This window comes from Esox lucius, chromosome 17, assembly GCF_011004845.1.
Source record: "Esox lucius isolate fEsoLuc1 chromosome 17, fEsoLuc1.pri, whole genome shotgun sequence".
Lineage (NCBI taxonomy): Eukaryota > Metazoa > Chordata > Actinopteri > Esociformes > Esocidae > Esox > Esox lucius.
The window spans coordinates 29,821,637-29,838,931 of NC_047585.1; the positions used below are offsets into that span (position 1 = coordinate 29,821,637).

The following is a 17,295-nucleotide window of genomic DNA, read 5'->3' on the forward strand; positions in this document are numbered from 1 at the left end:
GACAGCAAACACTGTTATGCAAGCTGTACACTCACTACTTTACATTATAGCAAAGTTTCATTTCTTTAGTGTTGTCACATGAACATATATATATCAAATATTGGCAAAAATGTGAGTGGTGTACTCACTTTTGTGAAATACTGTATATAAAAGCGTTGACTGCCACCTGGTGGACAATATATATACTCAAATCATCACTGGCCTATAAGCAACCATCAACAAAATGTTTCCAATAGAAACGCATCATGATAGATTCATCAATAATTATATTTACATTCTACAAATGGTTGTACAACCCTATTGTAAAGAAGTGTTGAGTTCATTCGAATAGTTCATTCGGATAGGTTCAGCCATAAAAACACGTGATCTTTAGTGGACGTTCAAAGTTATGAGTTTTTTGTCTAAAATGGCGTCTTGGTAATGCTGATTGCCCAAATTGGATTCGAAGTCGTCTTTTAGAATATTGCACGAAATGTACAGCGAGTAAATAATGAGGTCTTGCTTGGGTACTGTATGTCACTAGGTAATTATGCTTAGCCTACCCAACATTAGCACGTGAAATTAAGTTGCGTGATGAGAGGTAAACTATGCAGGTTTTTTGAGGGCTGCTACAGTAGATCGCAGTAGATGGAGTCCCGGAGACGGTTGTCGTGGAGAATATAAACAATGTGTTGGAACGCGAGAGAGTAGGCGGGATTGCGCTGCTGGGGAGCGGTCTAGTGAAAGTAGTGAAAAAGCAACTGCGCGCTAGAGTCACCAGGGGAAGAGGACAACCGGAGGGCACGTGAGTGAGTGGCTCTCCGTGCTCACTCCTCCAGAAAAAACGTGACTATGACATATGGATATTTGATAAACGTATTTCTTGGGTGGATGGTGTAGGAAACTTCTCGTCGAGGAAATGTTTGTATTTTCAATTCTGCATGGGTTTCTCATTATCTTTGTGTGATGTGAAAAACTGCCAGTAGAAAATAGCCTGCTGAGATTCAATGGTCGTTAAGATTAATGATATATCAAGCCGAATATAGGCACGTTTCTCCTTATAAGTCATACCTGATCATTAACCCTTCATTGCAGACTTGTCTAGTCTTAGATTCGTTTATTTACAATGCTTGTTATTGGGTGAGCCAGGTGAAGAGCCGTAACTAGGGAATAATACAATTACATGTCAACATTGTGCATTGAGGTTCCTGCCTTGTGTGTATGTTTGCTGAACATAACACCAGTTTGTGACAGTCCTCGTGTACATGTGGGAGGGGTGTGTACGTTACCCACCCCAGGGAGGATTTAGGGGTTAAGCAGAGCAGGTGACAGTGTTTGTCTTGGCTCTTTAGAGATTAACAGCCACCTGACCCAGATCACCACCCATTAGCTGGCTACGATGAAGGGGCTGTCTCCTGTGCTCTTAGAGCACCTGCAGAAAGCTAGGGACCGCTAATGGTAGCAGAATCTGTTGGAGGCTGGAGCTGAGGGTTGCCTATTTTGATACTCAAAATGTACAGGTCCGGAAAAAATTAAGACACCACTGCACCTTTTTCTTTCCTGTCCCAAAAAGTTGAAAAGGAAAGTATTGAGTGAGGAACAGAAGCGTTAAAATTGCATTTAACCCTTCTGTTCCTCACTCAAAACCTTCCTTTTTGACTTTTTGGAAAGGAAAGAAAAAGGTGCAGTGGTGTCTTAATTTTCTCCAGAGCTGTATATGGCACTCAACAGACTCCCTGTGTCACTGTATAGAGCACATAAATGCCGGGATGAACCAAAATTATCTACAAAAAAACCCAAGATAAAACCGAGATTATTCTGTTTGGAAACAAAAATAAGAGAACTAGCATTAGTAAAGAGCTGGATTCTCAGGCCCTAAAAACCAGGAACCAAGTGTGTAATCTTGGTGTTCTGATAGACTCAGATCTCATGTTCAACAATCATATCAAAGCGATCACCAAAACAGCATTCTGTCATCTTAAAAATATAGCCAGTATCAAGGGCTTGGTGTATAAAAAGACCAAGGGAAGCTCATACATACTTTTATCTTCAATAGGGCTGAATACTGTAATGGGCTCTTAACTGGACTCCACAAAAAGATTATAAAACAGCTGCTGCTCATTCAGAGTGCTGCTGCTACTGTAGAATGTTTACCGGGACCAAGAGAACAGAGCACATCAATCCGGTTCTTAAATATTTGTACTAGCTAAAATCAATCAATCAATTGTATTGATAAAGCCCATTTTACATCAGCAGTTGACACAAAGTGAGGCTAGGAAAAACTCCCTAAGAGGGGCCGAAGTTAAGGAAGAGAGGAACCAGGCTAGGGGGGGTGACCAGTCCTCTTCATTTTAAGAGTATGAGTTGTAATAATTAATAAATGCATGTGGGCTGTGTCCAGTCTATAAAACCTAATCCAGGTCAGAGGCATGACCAGATGGACAAGGACAGGGAAACTGGGGTGTGTGGGGGTGGTCAGCAGACTGGCAGCTGGAATCGTCAGGTATCGTCTTGATCTGCAACACAACCAGGAGGACTTTGGACAGGGACAGCAACATGTCTTTAGAGCCTGGTACTCCGGAGGTGTGGGCCAAGACCTCATGTCCCCCTAAGTTTAAACGGAGCAGGAGACAAGGAACATTTAGAGAGTGCATACCTTAGATTTACAAGGTTTTACAGTGGAGAAGGAGAACTGACCCTACTCCACCAACACTATACACCAAACATACGATATATTTCTGATATGTTTGAAGAGCAGGGTTCTTAGATCCATGAACTCAGTTCAGCCTGTAGAGCCCAGAGTCCAAACTAAGCATGGCGATGCTGCATTTGGCAGTTATGCTGCATACAACTGGAATAAACTACACAAAGATCTTTGACGTGTCCCAAATGTATCCGTTTTTATATCCAGGATAAAAACACTTATTTTTTCACATGCCTATGACTGAGCACTTAAACGTAACCACACTGTTAGCCTTGCAGCTTTTATAGCTTCCTCATGGAATCTCCCAGTTATCTGTTTATTTTGTTTTTATTATATTTCTCTTTTCTTTTTTTTCTATCATCTTTTGCCTATCATTTTCTGTCAGTGTTTTTCTGTTTTTATTCTATTGTATTTTTATATTATTCATTTTCTATGTAAAGCACATTGAATTGCTTCTATGTGTGAATTGTGCTATATAAATAAACTTGCTTGTTTGCCTGTCCCATAAAGACTTCATAATTATCATCTATCCTCTCTTTATATGACCAGAGAGAAGGGACATCAGGATTACTGTGACACCTTTCAGCACACCCAGAGAGAATGCAGCACATGCCTTGTAAGACCACATACCCACATACACACAAACACACATACACACATACACTCACACACTGGGTCTGAATGTATGCCTGTTTAACCCCATAGTGCCCCCTGTAGAGGGGAGGGGGCGTCGCAATGTTTACAACCTACCGGTGATCAACCCAAACAGGCTGAAAACTGCCAAGGCTCTGGTTGAGAAGGCTGTCAAGGTGAGACTGATATGCAGCTTTCTTTCTCCTCCACCCATGGCTGGATCCACAGCAGACAAATATAAACATACATATAAACCAACCATTTCTCTTGGCCACACTGGGGAGCAGCAGGGTATGTAGGGTTTGGCTCTAACCCTGCGCTAACCAACACAAATCTGCCAAAAGCGCTGATTCCAAAACTGATTTGAAGGCTGGAGGAAACCCAGCAAACGATGTTGCTCTCCTGAACCAGGGCTGGTGACCCACTGATTTTTCTCATAATTTCTCTGTCGCTGCTAGCTGCGGAGGGTATTTTCCGTACAGGGCCCCTATCCTGTGATCCGTGCTGCCTTGTGGGCCAGAGGGTGGGTGGAGCGCAGACTGCCATGCCATGCCCCACAACCATCAGGCCGTTTCCGTGGTGACGAGGAAGAGGATGGTGAGGACAGAGATGACAGTAATGATGACAACGGTAAGACAAAAGCTTTTCATTGAGTGCGTTTGTTATTCCATAGTCGGACAGAGGCAAAAAACAACTCAGTCAAAGAAGAAAGCAGCTGTTGTGAGGTATTTTATAATCATCAAGGCTGTGAAAGAAACCTCGAAAGGTACTGCCAGCAGACAGGCAAACAAGATGGTATAGGGCACATGATATCTGCTCTGGTGTAATGGGAGCACCAGTAGGATTTTCCTGGTCCTGGCAGAGAATACGATACAGCCCGGGGCCATTAATGCCAATCTACCAACTCATTTCACAAAGCACGTCCCTCTCCTGTCAGCACAGGGCTCGTCATCACTCGAGGTGCAAGTTGACCCTGACCACAGATCTAAGATCAGATTACCTTTCCAAAAACCGTACCTTAACCATTAGGGGAATGAGAAAATATCTGACCCTGAATCAGAGGATCCGGCATTATGTTAAACATGCCGTACATCTCTTTTAGACAGACTGGACGAGCTGGAGAGGGAGCACGAGCCTGAGGACATGTACGACCTCATGGTGAGTTGCTATCGGTTGTCAACTGAAATCTCCCCTCTCATTTGTTTACATGACTATTTTCTAAAACCAAGGTTTAACAGTACATATAGATCCCTCTGCTTCCTTTAACCCTTAACATTGTAGTCACCCAGCAGACGGTATAGTCCAGAGCTACCTACTGGAAAACAATAGGTTAAGTTCCTTGCTCATAACAACAGGCTTGTCAGGTCAGATATTCCATTTAGCAGCCTTTTGGTTGTCAGAGGCTCTAACCGCTAGGCTGCCTTCCACTTCCTGTCTCCCCCCAGTCTCGATTGGTTAGAAATGAAACAACTTACTTCTACTGGACAACACGGAGGGATGAGATTGACTGCCGCTCGTTGCGGAAGGACCAGATGACCAATCACTACGCTAAGTCAGCCACTTTCACCACCAAGGTCACTCCGATTAAGCCCACTTCACTTTTATAAACCACACAGGTTATGTTCCAGTGGCATATGTGACACCTTTATCCTACTTAATTCAGGAATACATAATAGGTGTGATGGTAATTATCTCTGTCCCTCTCAGGTGGGTCTTTGTGTGAACTTGAGGAACCTTCAGTGGTTTGATGCTGCGGACCCAGACGCATTCTTTCCACGATGCTACAGGCTTGGGGCAGAGGATGAGAAACAGGCCTTCATTGGTCAGCCTCACTGATCCCACACATTCTCTGTCAGTGTGTCCTGTACCCCCCAATACTTGTCTTTCTAGCTGTTCTAGCTCACAGTAGTACTTCACCATGAGCCATAGATCTAGGACCAGGTGCCTCAACCCAAACCATCTAATGTAACATTTCCAATCACTTTTCTGCATCCTTCTGAAAGCACATCCCCGGCCCCAATACACTGCCAACAAGTACTACATCTAGGATGTAAGGAATGTCTAATTGAAAAAAACATTTTCTCTCTCTTAGAAGACTTCAGGAGGACAGCTTGCACCAGTCTGCTCCAGTACATAGTGGAAAGGAGTGACAGAGACACAGACATTATGGAAGAGAATGTCTCGTCACAGTCCGCAGGTACCAGAGAGATACTGGAAGCCTATATATAAATATATATATACATACATACACACACACACACAATCAATGTTATGCCAACCATTCTCTCCCCCAGGCCCTAGGAAATGCAGAGCAACTCGATTGATTGGTCCAGGAATTATTGACAGGGCTTTGCATATATGCCAGGAGCTACTCAACAGCTTGGACCACAGTGACATTGATGTCACCATGGACACACCACCCACCCTCACAGAACAGCAGTGGGACAGTTTCGTGCGTGACTACTACCTGGTCATCCAGTGAGTGTGTTGGGTGTCTGTGGACATTAGGAAGTCATTCATAGTGTGACTGTCTTTGCTTTTCGATAGGTCTGGGACTGATGTCACTATACCACTGACACCGACAATATTACTGTGTGTGTGTGTTTGTGTGTGTGTGTGTGTGTGTGTGTAGTGAAGGTGTGGTGATTGAGGGCAGCAGTGAGTACATAAAGCGTTGTCAGGCCATGCTGACCAGACTACGGGAGGTGTGTCCACAGCTGGACACTGATGGCGTCCACAACATCTGGATCATCAAACCAGGGGCCAAGTCTCGGGGCAGAGGTGAGTCTTGCTGTGTGTGCGTGTGCGTGCGTGCGCGCGGCTGTCTGAGTTGATTTGTCGCGTGGAAAGGCAGATATGAGAGCATTTGTGATAGTTACGAAATTACTAAATGACACATTGGTTTCCTTACCTCAAAAGAGTGTGTAGACAAGGTTTGCCTGCAATCCGTTCTTTGGTTTACTATTTCAGGGAGTTTTTTCCAAATTGTAATTTTAGCATTTGAGGCAGTAAATCTATTAATGTCCTGGTACTAACATAAAATAGTTTTGAACTTTAGGTAAAAAAAAAAACAGTGCATATCAAATTGATTGTGATGTGTTTTAACAATCTCGTCTGTGTTTTTCTTTCGTATCTTATACATGCCCTCCTACACTCTCATCATATCTTTTGTTTTATCTACCCCTCTCTCTCCTTCTCTCTGTCCCTTTTTCCTACCTTATCAGTCTCTCTTCATCTCTCCCTCTATCTGCATCTCAACACCGTTGTTGCTTGCCCCTGGGGCTGGGTGTAAAAGCACTTTGTGCCCACTGCTGATCCTGATACATTTGACTGATTGATCTCTGCCCCACACCCTTTCTCCCCCCCTCCCTTTCTCTCATGCTTTACCCCAGGTATAATGTGTATGAATCGGCTGGAGGAGATCCTGAGGTTGGTGGACAGTGACCCGTCCCTGATCAAGGACAGTAAGTGGGTGGTGCAGAAGTACCTGGAGCGCCCCCTGCTGGTCCACGGCACCAAGTTTGACCTGCGCCAGTGGTTCCTGGTCACGGACTGGAACCCTCTGACTGTGTGGTTTTATCAGGAGTGCTACTTACGCTTTTCCTCCCAGCCGTACTCAACACAGACCCTGGACAGGTAGGACAGAGAGGGCTTAACGGGCAAGGGGATGACTAAGGGGGAGAGAGAGGCGTGGGTGGCATGAAAAAGAGTGAAAGGCTTGAGAAGAAGAAACACTTTTCTACATTATTTTACAGTAGCCAATGTATAGGTAGGTTTGAACACTGCTGAGTAAAAATGTTTAGGTCTTCCTGTCCATCCCTCTTAGCTCGGTCCACCTGTGCAACAACTCCATCCAGAAGCACTTCCAGCCATCTCAGCGGCGCCACCCAGAGGTGCCTGAGGACAACATGTGGTCGTGCTCCCAGTTCCAGGGCTACCTGCACTCCCAGGGCCAGGGGGCGGCGTGGGGGGCTCTGGTGGTGCCCGGGATGCAGCGGGCGGTGGTCAACGCCCTGCAGACAGCCCAGGACCTTGTGGAGGGACGGAGGGGCAGCTTTGAGCTCTATGGGGCGGACTTCATGCTGGGTCAGGACCTCAGGCCCTGGCTACTGGAGATCAATGCCAGCCCCACAATGGCCCCCTCCACGGCTGTCACCGCCCGCCTCTGTCCCGCTGTGCAGCTGGACACCCTCAGGGTGGTTCTGGACCGACGGGTGGATCCTGGCGCTGATACAGGAGGCTTTCAGCTCATCTACAAACAGGTATGGAAAATGGATGTACAGTGGTGAAAGTCTACTCCGGTCATCATAAACAAAACGGCTGATGTGAAAATACACAGAATATCCCGAAGGGTTCGCAAACGTTCCTCGTAGGCATGCAGATCCTTGTGCATTTGGCGCGTGCTAACAAAAGCACACAATTGATGGATTAATGATCACGTGTGTCTATGCTCTGCAAGCATGCCCTCAGCACACATATTGTCCAGGCCCAGACCGGAGGGTGTGAACTCTTTTCTTTGTTCTCCTAGGCTGCAGTTGAAGTCCCTCAGTATGTGGGGGTAAACCTGCTGGTGGAAGGTGCCCCCTTAAGACGGCCGCGAGTGGCCACCAATAGAGCCCTCGACATGCCTGTCACCACACACATCCACACCAACCCATCAGCCCCAGAGGCAGAGGACAAACCCTCGAGTTGTAGGCCATCTCCAAGCCGCCGCTCCTTGGCCAAACTGAACAAATCAAGAAGAGGCAAAAATAGGCAGTCACCCACCCAATCTCCCAAGAGAGTTGAGGAGGAAGGAGTTTTGGTGCACAAGTCCACCCCCCTGGCTGTTAGGTCATCTCGGAGGTTGGCCCCAGAGCGCACCCTGGCACTCCACTGTGAGCCCATGAAGAGAGTTTGTTGCTTTCGGCTGAGGAGTCTGAGGAGCGCCGGACCTCTCCGCCAGGCTCCCAGGGCTCTGTCCCACTCCCTCAGCACCCCTTGTGGCACACTAGGGGGTGACTTTAAGCCCTCTCACCCCACCCCAGATTCCCAGCCTTTCCCAGGGCTCCTGACCGCCCTCCCCCCCCTTCCTCAGTCCTCCCTGGGAGCCCCCCTCAGGGCTCTTCCTCGTGGCCTGCCAACACACTATGGCTCCATTCCAGCCCTGGAGGTCATTGGCTTACGCCCCAGCCCACTTACCGGACTCCACATATACCAGTACCTCCCCCACTTCCACAGGCAGGCCATGGGCACTTATAAAGGGGGCTGTGCTAGCAGAGGGCCAAAATCCTCTTGACATAATTTCTGGATACGATTCTAAAACCAGAATTCAAACTGGCTGCAATGACACATCTGTACTGTAAGGATTAATCAAGTTATAAACAGTGATTACAGCCATTCTACCTTCATATTGAGTCTCTCTCCCGCCTAATCTCCTGACAATTTACGCCATAATGAAGATACAAGAAGAGGCATGCTGTGGCCAATAGCCGAGTGCAGGGGATGAGGGTCACTCAATGCTGGGGACAACTACAGGAAATTCAAAGGCCGGAAGTCTGTTTTCTAAATGGAACAGGCAGAGCCTTCCATGAATTCCCCATGAATGGGATAGGCTGTCATTCAAAGCAAATTACTTTAATGATTGCCTCAATAATTTCAATGTGTTCGTTATTCATTTCTCATATCAGTTAGATGTGGGCACACTATTTTCCCAGCAGGGGGCCACACAGAGCTAAGGATCACTATTGTGAAAGGCCCCGTAAAAACAGAATTGCTCATGTTTTATCGCAACACAAGGGAGAGTACACCGAGGATATGTGCCATTTACAGTTTATATCAAAAACATACAAATATTTATGGAATTGTACCTGTAGCAAAAAAAAATATGTCTAATTATTAAATCCATTTTTAGAATTTGTGAAAATATTCTTGCCTTTGTAGCTGGATTGCAAAACTTAGACCAATTTTTGTGTTTTGGTTGCACAGCACTACCAAAATAAACTGTAGGCAAGGTGGCCTGGGAAGAGAGCTCCTGAATTTAAAAAAAATATTTTATAATTTGTAAGTGTAGTTTTGTTTCATTTTTTTAATTGGCTTTCTATGTGAAGTTAATCTCAAAGTAAATCTGCAAAGTTACATATTTCTAAAATATAAACTTGTTTTCCATCTTTAATGTGTTAATCATTTTTCATTTTGTTAATAAGAGGACCACTATGGAAATGTGTATTACTTTGCATTTTGTGGTTGTTTTTATACATTTTAAACCATAAATGATATCATACAGTAAATAAATGTAGAGAAAGGACCACTATGGACGTTCTTTGTTTCACACATATACCCATATACACAATCTGCTCCAATGTCATAAATATTGACCTATTCATGTTCCCTTGTATCTATAATTAGGAATTACTGTTGATTAATTTCTGATTACATTTTAGGTCATATGTAATAATGATAATAATGATTTAGTCTAGTTATTGTGAAAATTATGAAAACAGTGAGCCATTTTAGTCAACAAAATGCCTGCACCTTTATGTCTCATTTCTGTAACATATCCACTATGTGGCCAAAAGTATTTGGACACCCCATCTAATTTTTGAGTTCAGGTGTTTCGGGCACATCCATTGCTCAAAGGTGCATAAAATCCAATACATAGTCATGAAATGTCCATAGACCAACATTGACAGTAGTCAGTCGTGCTGAAGAGCTCAATGACTTTAAATGTGGCACTGTCATAACATTTCACCTATACCACAAGTCAGTTCGAGAAATTCCTGCCCTACTAGATCTGCCCCGGTCCACTGTAAGTGCTATAATTGTGAAGTGGAAGTATCTAGGAGCAACAACAACTCAGCCACAAAGTGGTAGACCACACAAACTCACAGAACAGGGCCGCCGAGTGCTGAAGCACGTAGTGTGTAAAAACTGCCTATCTGTCGCATCACTCACCACAGTTCACACCAGAGTTCCAAACTGTCTCTGGAAGCAACATCAGCACAAAAACAGTTGTACGCAAGCCTCACATCAACATGCGCAATGCCAAGTTTTTGCTGGACTGGTGTAAAGCACACCACCACTCTGACTCTGGAGCAGTGGAAATTTGTTCACTGGAGGGATGAATCACGCTTTACTATCTCACTGTCAGATGGATGAATCTGGGTGTGGCGGATGCCAGGAGAACACTACCTACTGGAATTCATAGGGCCTACTGTAAAGATTTGGTGGAGGAGGGATAATGGTCTGGGGCTGTGTTTCAGGATTTGGGCTAGGCCCTAAGTTCCAGTTAAGGGAAGACTTAATGCTACAGGATACAAAGACATTTTAGACAATTGGGTGCTTTCAACTTTGTGGCAATAGTTTGGGTAAGGCCCTTTCCTGTTGCAGCATGACTCTGCACAAAGTGGGGACAGTGAAGACATGGTTCGACAAGGTTGGTGTGGAGGAACTCAAGTGGCCTTCACAGAGACCTGACCTCAACCCCACTGAACACCTTTTTTGATGAATTGGAACTGGGATTGCGAGCTAGGCCTTCTTGTCCAACATCAGTGCCTGACTTCACAAATCCTCTTTTGGGTGAGTGGGCACAAATTCCCACAGAGACACTCCAAAATCTTGTGGAAAGCCTTCCCAGGAGAATGGCAGCTGTTATAGCATCAAAGGGGGGCCAACTCCATATTAATGCCCATGATTTTGGAATGTGATGTCCAACAAGCTCATATAGGTGTGATGGTCAGGTGTCCACATTCTTTTGGTAATACTGTATAGTGTACATTACAAGTCCCACTGATTTCTGAAGTTTGTTATTAGCTAATAAATATATTGTCTTACCAGCTCTTTGGCAGTTAGCCAATGAGCATACGGGAACACAAATATTTGTATTAGATCAATTGTGATCCTGCCATATCCACTCAGATAAACCAACAATACAAAATCAATTTATCAATTTATTCTTAGACTCCAGTCATTCTCTAATGCCGTCCCCATACCAAGATCTGACAGAAGCCTCTTGATGAACGAAAGTAGCCTACGTATTTTCATTTTACCTGACTGAACCATGAGCACCAGTATAGGCTTCGCTTTTGAGAATCTTGCAATTGCCACAGATAATAAATAGCACAGCTTAAACCGTGTCTGCAGTCATGTGACGCACCTTTTGACACGGAAGGAACTCATCGCGCTGAAATGCTCTGTCTTAAAAAACACTGTCCAATAATATCAATGAAGACTGTATTTACAGAAACAATCTTGTTTTAGCCAGCCAAAATGTTCAGTATTTTCTGTTTTGTTTTATCAAGATGTAATAAGCTGTGTGAAGATTTGTATGGAGTCTTGTCATTTGCGTTTGCTTGTTTGATGTGCTTCCCCTCTCACCTAGTCATCTCAGCTCAGGGTTGAGGTTGTGGTAGAACTTCATACCTGGAGATTGTTTCACCGCAACATGCACTCTTCTCAATCACACACAAGGAACCAAGCAGGCAGGCTTTCCACAGGAAAAAAATAAGACTTTATTAATACGCTTATATAATGTGTATCAACATTTATAGACAACGTATGTACATCAAACATCTTTCTGGTAGGTCCCAAAATATAAAATCTTAAGTACCCCTTTCTATAGAAAACTAAACTTATTTTAAAACGTTTACATTCACTTCTTGCCAACTCCTTAGACTCCAGTATTCATACAAATACATTTAACAAATATCTGATAATGTTTTCTTTTATCAGCTTGTCACAAGCTAAAGGCAACAGCATGAACAAACACCAGGTTTGACTTGAGCGGGGACAGACGTTTGACGTAGGCCAGGGCCGACACAGGGCTACAGTATGTACGTGATTTCTGAGTTGCTTTACGATAAAAGCCAACAGCTCTTTCTCTAGTCACGCTAGGACACGTATCAAAAATATAGATGTACAAGAAGTAGAAACAATAATTACAAGTCAGTTAATTCACAACTGGATGGTCACCTAATGACATCGCTAACTCCGTGCAGTATTAATGGGTTTGCCCTTTGCTCCTGGTTGCTGTCAAAGGGAATGGGGCAAAGGGCATTGTCGGTGATGGCAATGGTGACCTAAGTTATACAGACAGTGACCTTAGGGTGACTGTTGACATTTGGTGTGGCATGGCTTACAAGGTGCGTGTATCTCGATGGCAGAAGTTCAGCTGAGACCTGTCAGTGTCCACAGCATGCAGAAACCTCAACAACTGCATCTAAAGGATCACCTCACTTTTACATTCAACCAATGTTGGGGTGCGTGTCTGTGTTTGTGTTAGGGGCAGGTCCAGATCAGTAGCGTCTATGCACTCTAGTGGAGGTTTAGACTTAAAACATTCAGACAGGGTGTTCAGGGTCAGGTGACAGGTTGAGACGTCTCCCTTCCAGACTTTCCCTCCTTCCTCTCCTCGCACCAGTGTGGCTGTGGACCAGGACAATACCAGCTGGGTGCTATCACTGTCTCCCTTCTGTCTTCTGCCCTTTGGGATGAGGGATGAGGAGGGTAGGGGAGATGGTGGGTTATCTGACTGTCCTGTCAGGATTTTCTCAGTGTTCCCTCTCGGCAGAGCAGTGTCCATGTTCAGTAACAGTGTCCACTGTTCTCTCAGTCTTTGGTTTCCAGGTTCATGGGCAGTACCTGCTTTAACGCTTGGAGGAGGGCCGGAGAGTCAATGGGGCTCTGGGCCACAGTGGGGGGAGTGGGAGAGCGCCTCCTGGGGGACACCATGATCGGAGAAGGTTGGGCATGTCTGTCGCTAGGCATGCCCTGTGCGGTGGCCCCCAGACCAGGGTAGATTATGGGCATGGCCCCCGGGTACCAGCACTTCTCCAGCATGGGCAGGTAGGCGGCAGCAGACGGGGGGATGAGGTAGAAGGGCATACAGAGGGGATGAGGTTGGGCCTGGTGGGGGGAGTAGGCGCCCATGTAGCTGCCATGACCACCCGAGGATGATGAGGGGGATGACTCTCCGCCTGAGAGTGACTCGTCTTCAGAGGACTCTACCCGTGCGCGTTTGTGGTTTGGCTCTTCTTCCTGCTTGACGCCGGATGGTGCCCTCCTCTCACCCAGCGCAATCTTCAGCTGGTCCTCCTGACTGTAGTACCCTGTTGGCAGTGCCAGGCGCTCGCCCTGGTCGCCACCATAGCCGCTATCCGTGTCTGTGTCACTGCCGCTCTGCTCACCGCCTGCTTGGGCATATGCACGCTGGATGACAGGCACACAGTTCTTCCCGTGGCCCTCACTGGGCGTGGGCAGCTGGCCGGCAGGCTTCTCCTTGTGGGCCTGGTAGTGGTGGTGGCTGGGGGTCTCTTCAGGCTGTGGGCTCCGGGGGCCGCAGGGACTTAAGGGAGGGCCCTGGAGGGCTTCGCTGGCCACCTTGTGCAGGTGGTTGATGATGTGAGAGGGTGTGAGGTCACAGTCTTCCTCTTGATTGGCCAGGTACTGCAACACTTCCTGGGCACAGACATGAAAGCCTGAGCGGAACATCTCCTCTGAGTTCTCCTGGCTGGGAGGGGAATGCTCTGTAGACAGGAAGAAAAATCAACACTGTCAGACACACCACTACCACAACGCGTTGTTCATGGAAACTACCTAAATAATTTCATCACCTTTGGGGAAATTCTCATACGTAATCAATTTTATAATAGCAATAGTTTCCCCGTAGGCATTCTAAACATAGGAATTCTACTGACTCAGTTCCCTATTCTACTGTAATGTTATTATGATGCAGTAGCTGAGGATGTACTGTGCTAAATTTTAGAGTAAGTGAGGATGTGGTCAGCATCCAAACTGAAACTAGCCAAGGGAACAGACAAGCTATATATATTTTCTGATTTGCATGTGCTTCTGCAGAATCATCTTATTGTGGCTGGTTGTATGTGTGGGTGTGTTTGTGTGCATATGTGTTCCTATTTTACTATCTGAGTGAGGACCTACAAATGTAAAACAAGGAATATCATGCAAAGTGAGGACATTTGGCCCGTTGTCACTTTAACTAGAAACTTTATCTGACTTATGATTAGATTATTGGGGTAATGTTTAGGGTTAATTTAAGGTTGGGGTTAAGGGTTAGTTAGTAATTCTTAAAATACCAGTCCTCACCTTGATAGTAAAACCTGTGTGCGTGTGTGGGTGTGTGTTTGGTATGAATGCGTGTGTGTTTGTGTATGTATGCCTGTTAATGCTCACCAATTTGCATGCCACTCTGCAAAGCGAGGATTTTCTGCTGCTGGTTTTCCAATAGAGCAGTGAGAGCTTTTACATGCTTGAGCGTGAGCTCCAAAACCACAGCCTTCTCCAGATGGCCAAGAGTCTACAGGAAGAACACACCACTGTCAGCACAGGCTTACCTCTTATGTAACAAACACACACACACACACATATGTGGAAGCACACAACAAAACAAAAAATACAATAACGAGATATAATGAAAAGGTAAATCTTTACCATTAGATTATATATCAGATAACATATCTATAACATTTGTGTAATATCACATAATAAAACTACTGATACTAGTGTACAAACTATTTATTTGGGGGAATGTGCTCAAGTTCAGTCAGTTAACACTCAATCAATGCGAGTGGTGTAAGCATTTACTTTAATGTATTTTTTTTTATTATCTCTAAACATCTGTCAGGTTAATACAAAAAACTGAAGTATCACTAATCAAACGCTTGGTGGCGCCTTAGTCTAAATTACATCTATAATCAGTGAACTGATAAAAGAGTGCCAAAGATGGTTTAGCAAAGACTATTTCCAGATAAAAAGGAACTTACTGTAAGTTTCAGATGCTCAGGCAATAAATCTTTCAACTGAGCAATGCATTCGTTTATCCTATCACGCCTTTTCTTCTCAATAAGACGATGAGGCAGTTTGTATGTTTCCTGCATACAGGGGAAAGTAGGCTAGAATTAGGTGGAGTAAAATTGAGGTTACCTAACACTCACAGTAGTTTGACAAGCAACACTGTGAACACTAACATGACCACTAAGTATTACATCATATGAGAAAATAGGTCATAGCATAATCAGAATGATCAAGTTGTCTGAATTATCTAAAATAATTGTTCAACAATACTGTGTAAAAATAATATTATGTAATAATATTAGTCAATACTTTTCTGAATTATTATTTATCAAGAAAATAAAGTGAGGAAAAAATATTGATTCTGTAAACACTGCAAACAACAACCAACCTTGGTCTCCTCTCCTCGTTTCAGACCTCGACGGGATTTATACACATACATAGGGAAGTCCATCCTGGAGAAAGGCAGATCATAGTCAATGCGATGTGGGTTAGGTCAAGTTGCGCACTCAACAGCATGAGACAAATGCCACTATGAAAAGTCACAGGACAAGCGAGGCACAGCCGATGGCACAAGGAGACGTCTAAGCAACTTACCGTTGCATGTCAGACATCTCAGTCTGATGGTGCTTGGGAGGGGGTTGCGCACTTGGAATCCTTTCCATTCCCTCAAGGCCTACTCCAAATAACGCACGAAAGGGGAAGGTTGTTTTCCAAAGTTGTTCACTCAAGAATGCATATGAAACTGAATGAAAGTAAAATCGTCCTTGCAATCTTTCACAAAATCTTTCAGTATATTTCCCAACTGTAGTTATAGAGAATGTACCTCCTTTATATTTAAATTGTTATTATTATTTGTCTTAACGGGAGTAAAGGGTTCCGGAGATCTCCACGTAGTCAGTCAGTCAAGAGGTTGTCCGCAGATGCACTGAGTCTTGGTTGCGCGCAGGGAAAGTGGGTGAGGACAAAGCTACGTGTTAAATAAACCCCTCTGACTCGCTCGCAGTAAGCTACCTCTGTCACATGAGTCTCACGTTTTGGACGGCGCTGTCTGCTCGGTGGAGGGACTGCCCATTTTCTACCGATAAGGAGGATCTGGGAGAGGACGTCGGTGCCACGTCACACCGGAGGTCTGAGTCCCAGGTCCCGTGTACCACCATGCTCAACTATATCAACTACCCTTTCCACTGCTATTACGGAGCTTGCTGGCGAGCATATCTGGCTACGCTCCACGGAGCTAACGCATCTCTGCAATAATGCTCAACAGCGGGTTCTACAAATGAAAAGACATCATGACGATTTTAATGGTATTGATATAGGAACGACTTTGCAAATGAAATACAGTAGGCTACAACCTCTAGGTAATTTATGAGTTTCAGTGCGATAATACATTTTCACAATCCATTCACTGAAATTAACTATTAACTGTCCATACTTGTGACCAACTGATCTGTTACGTCTATATAATTTTTCCATATGCTAATATGTAAATTCAAGTTATTTATAAATAGCCTAGTATGCAAGATTATATGACCATAATCTGACTTTACCGCTACAATATTTGCTAACGTAATGGACAGTAATTTGGGGCTTCATATTTACTTTGTGGATGATTTACTGTAACGTTTTCTATCGTAGACAAGTAGCCTACATTTAATCAATAAGGCCCGAGGGGGTGTGGTGGATTGCCATTGGCCAATATAACATGGCTAAGGGCTGTTGTAAAGCATCCATTATGAAAGCATTGGGAATCACGACTGCGGGTAAAATCAATCTCCCAGACTGCCACAAGCCACTGAGAAAGGAAATTAAATTAGGACGGATACATTTTGTTTTGTGGTTACGTGCCCGTGTTGAGTGTGCTAATTGGAAAAGGTTGGTCTATCTTCTGTCCTGTTAAAGGTTGAACTCATTTATAAGCTTTGTCAATGACAAGGAATGGAAATTCTCTGGGTAGGAACGGCCATTGGAAAATAATTTAAAGTCACTGTTACAGACAACATCTATGCATCGGTCGGGCGGTCTTTTCTATGATTTCCAATGCGTTCTCAGTGCGATACATAAACACTTAAGGATTATGAAGATGATGCGCTCCTATGAAAAAAAAAATCAAATTTTCATAACTGACAAAATGTTAATTAGAAAAGTGCAAATCGCGCACGGACCACGGTACATAATTAATCCGGGTCTGA

The 17,295-nt window shown here is 44.5% G+C and overlaps 2 protein-coding genes across 5 annotated transcripts; one reads left to right on the forward strand and one right to left on the reverse strand.

Annotated features, from left to right (window-relative positions):
• The first annotated feature begins 391 nt into the window (after positions 1-391).
• On the forward strand, positions 392-11,619 carry ttll3 (tubulin tyrosine ligase-like family, member 3). 4 transcript variants are annotated; one of them, XM_010881282.3, is made up of 13 exons: positions 392-523; positions 3,233-3,299; positions 3,389-3,492; positions 3,775-3,946; positions 4,419-4,474; positions 4,762-4,890; positions 5,024-5,138; positions 5,409-5,513; positions 5,611-5,794; positions 5,949-6,097; positions 6,709-6,952; positions 7,143-7,578; positions 7,845-11,619. In XM_010881282.3, exons 2-13 carry the CDS (start codon positions 3,284-3,286, stop codon positions 8,592-8,594), a joined length of 2,460 nt encoding a protein of 819 aa, XP_010879584.2. In that variant the 5' UTR covers positions 392-523; positions 3,233-3,283; the 3' UTR covers positions 8,595-11,619. The 4 variants fall into 4 exon arrangements, with proteins under 4 accessions (XP_010879584.2, XP_010879582.2, XP_010879585.2 ...); XM_010881280.3 differs by lacking the exon at positions 392-523 and adding an exon at positions 531-900; XM_010881283.3 differs by lacking the exon at positions 392-523 and adding an exon at positions 531-900 and having other exon boundaries at positions 5,412-5,513.
• Positions 11,620-11,785: 166 nt separating this feature from the next.
• On the reverse strand, positions 11,786-16,138 carry LOC105017008 (class E basic helix-loop-helix protein 40). Its single transcript, XM_010881279.4, has 5 exons — positions 15,701-16,138; positions 15,495-15,558; positions 15,076-15,183; positions 14,486-14,609; positions 11,786-13,818 (listed from the first exon to the last, which is right to left on the reverse strand). The coding sequence occupies exons 1-5, from the start codon at positions 15,766-15,768 to the stop codon at positions 12,902-12,904; spliced, it is 1,281 nt and encodes a 426-aa protein (XP_010879581.2). The 5' UTR covers positions 15,769-16,138; the 3' UTR covers positions 11,786-12,901.
• Between the last annotated feature and the right edge of the window lie 1,157 nt (positions 16,139-17,295).

Excerpts from the sequence above, each read along its gene's own strand:
- LOC105017008 (XM_010881279.4), bottom strand. The coding sequence starts at position 15,768 with ATGGAAAGGATTCCAAGTGCGCAACCCCCTCCCAAGCACCATCAGACT. Across the intron at positions 15,559-15,700 it reads GAGATGTCTGACATGCAACG|GATGGACTTCCCTATGTATG; the intron begins GTAAGTTGCTTA and ends GCCTTTCTCCAG. Across the intron at positions 14,610-15,075 it reads CTGAGCATCTGAAACTTACA|ACTCTTGGCCATCTGGAGAA; the intron begins GTAAGTTCCTTT and ends TTCTTCCTGTAG.
- ttll3 (XM_010881282.3), top strand. Across the intron at positions 3,493-3,774 it reads TGGTTGAGAAGGCTGTCAAG|CTGCGGAGGGTATTTTCCGT; the intron begins GTGAGACTGATA and ends TGTCGCTGCTAG. Across the intron at positions 5,514-5,610 it reads TGTCTCGTCACAGTCCGCAG|GCCCTAGGAAATGCAGAGCA; the intron begins GTACCAGAGAGA and ends TCTCTCCCCCAG.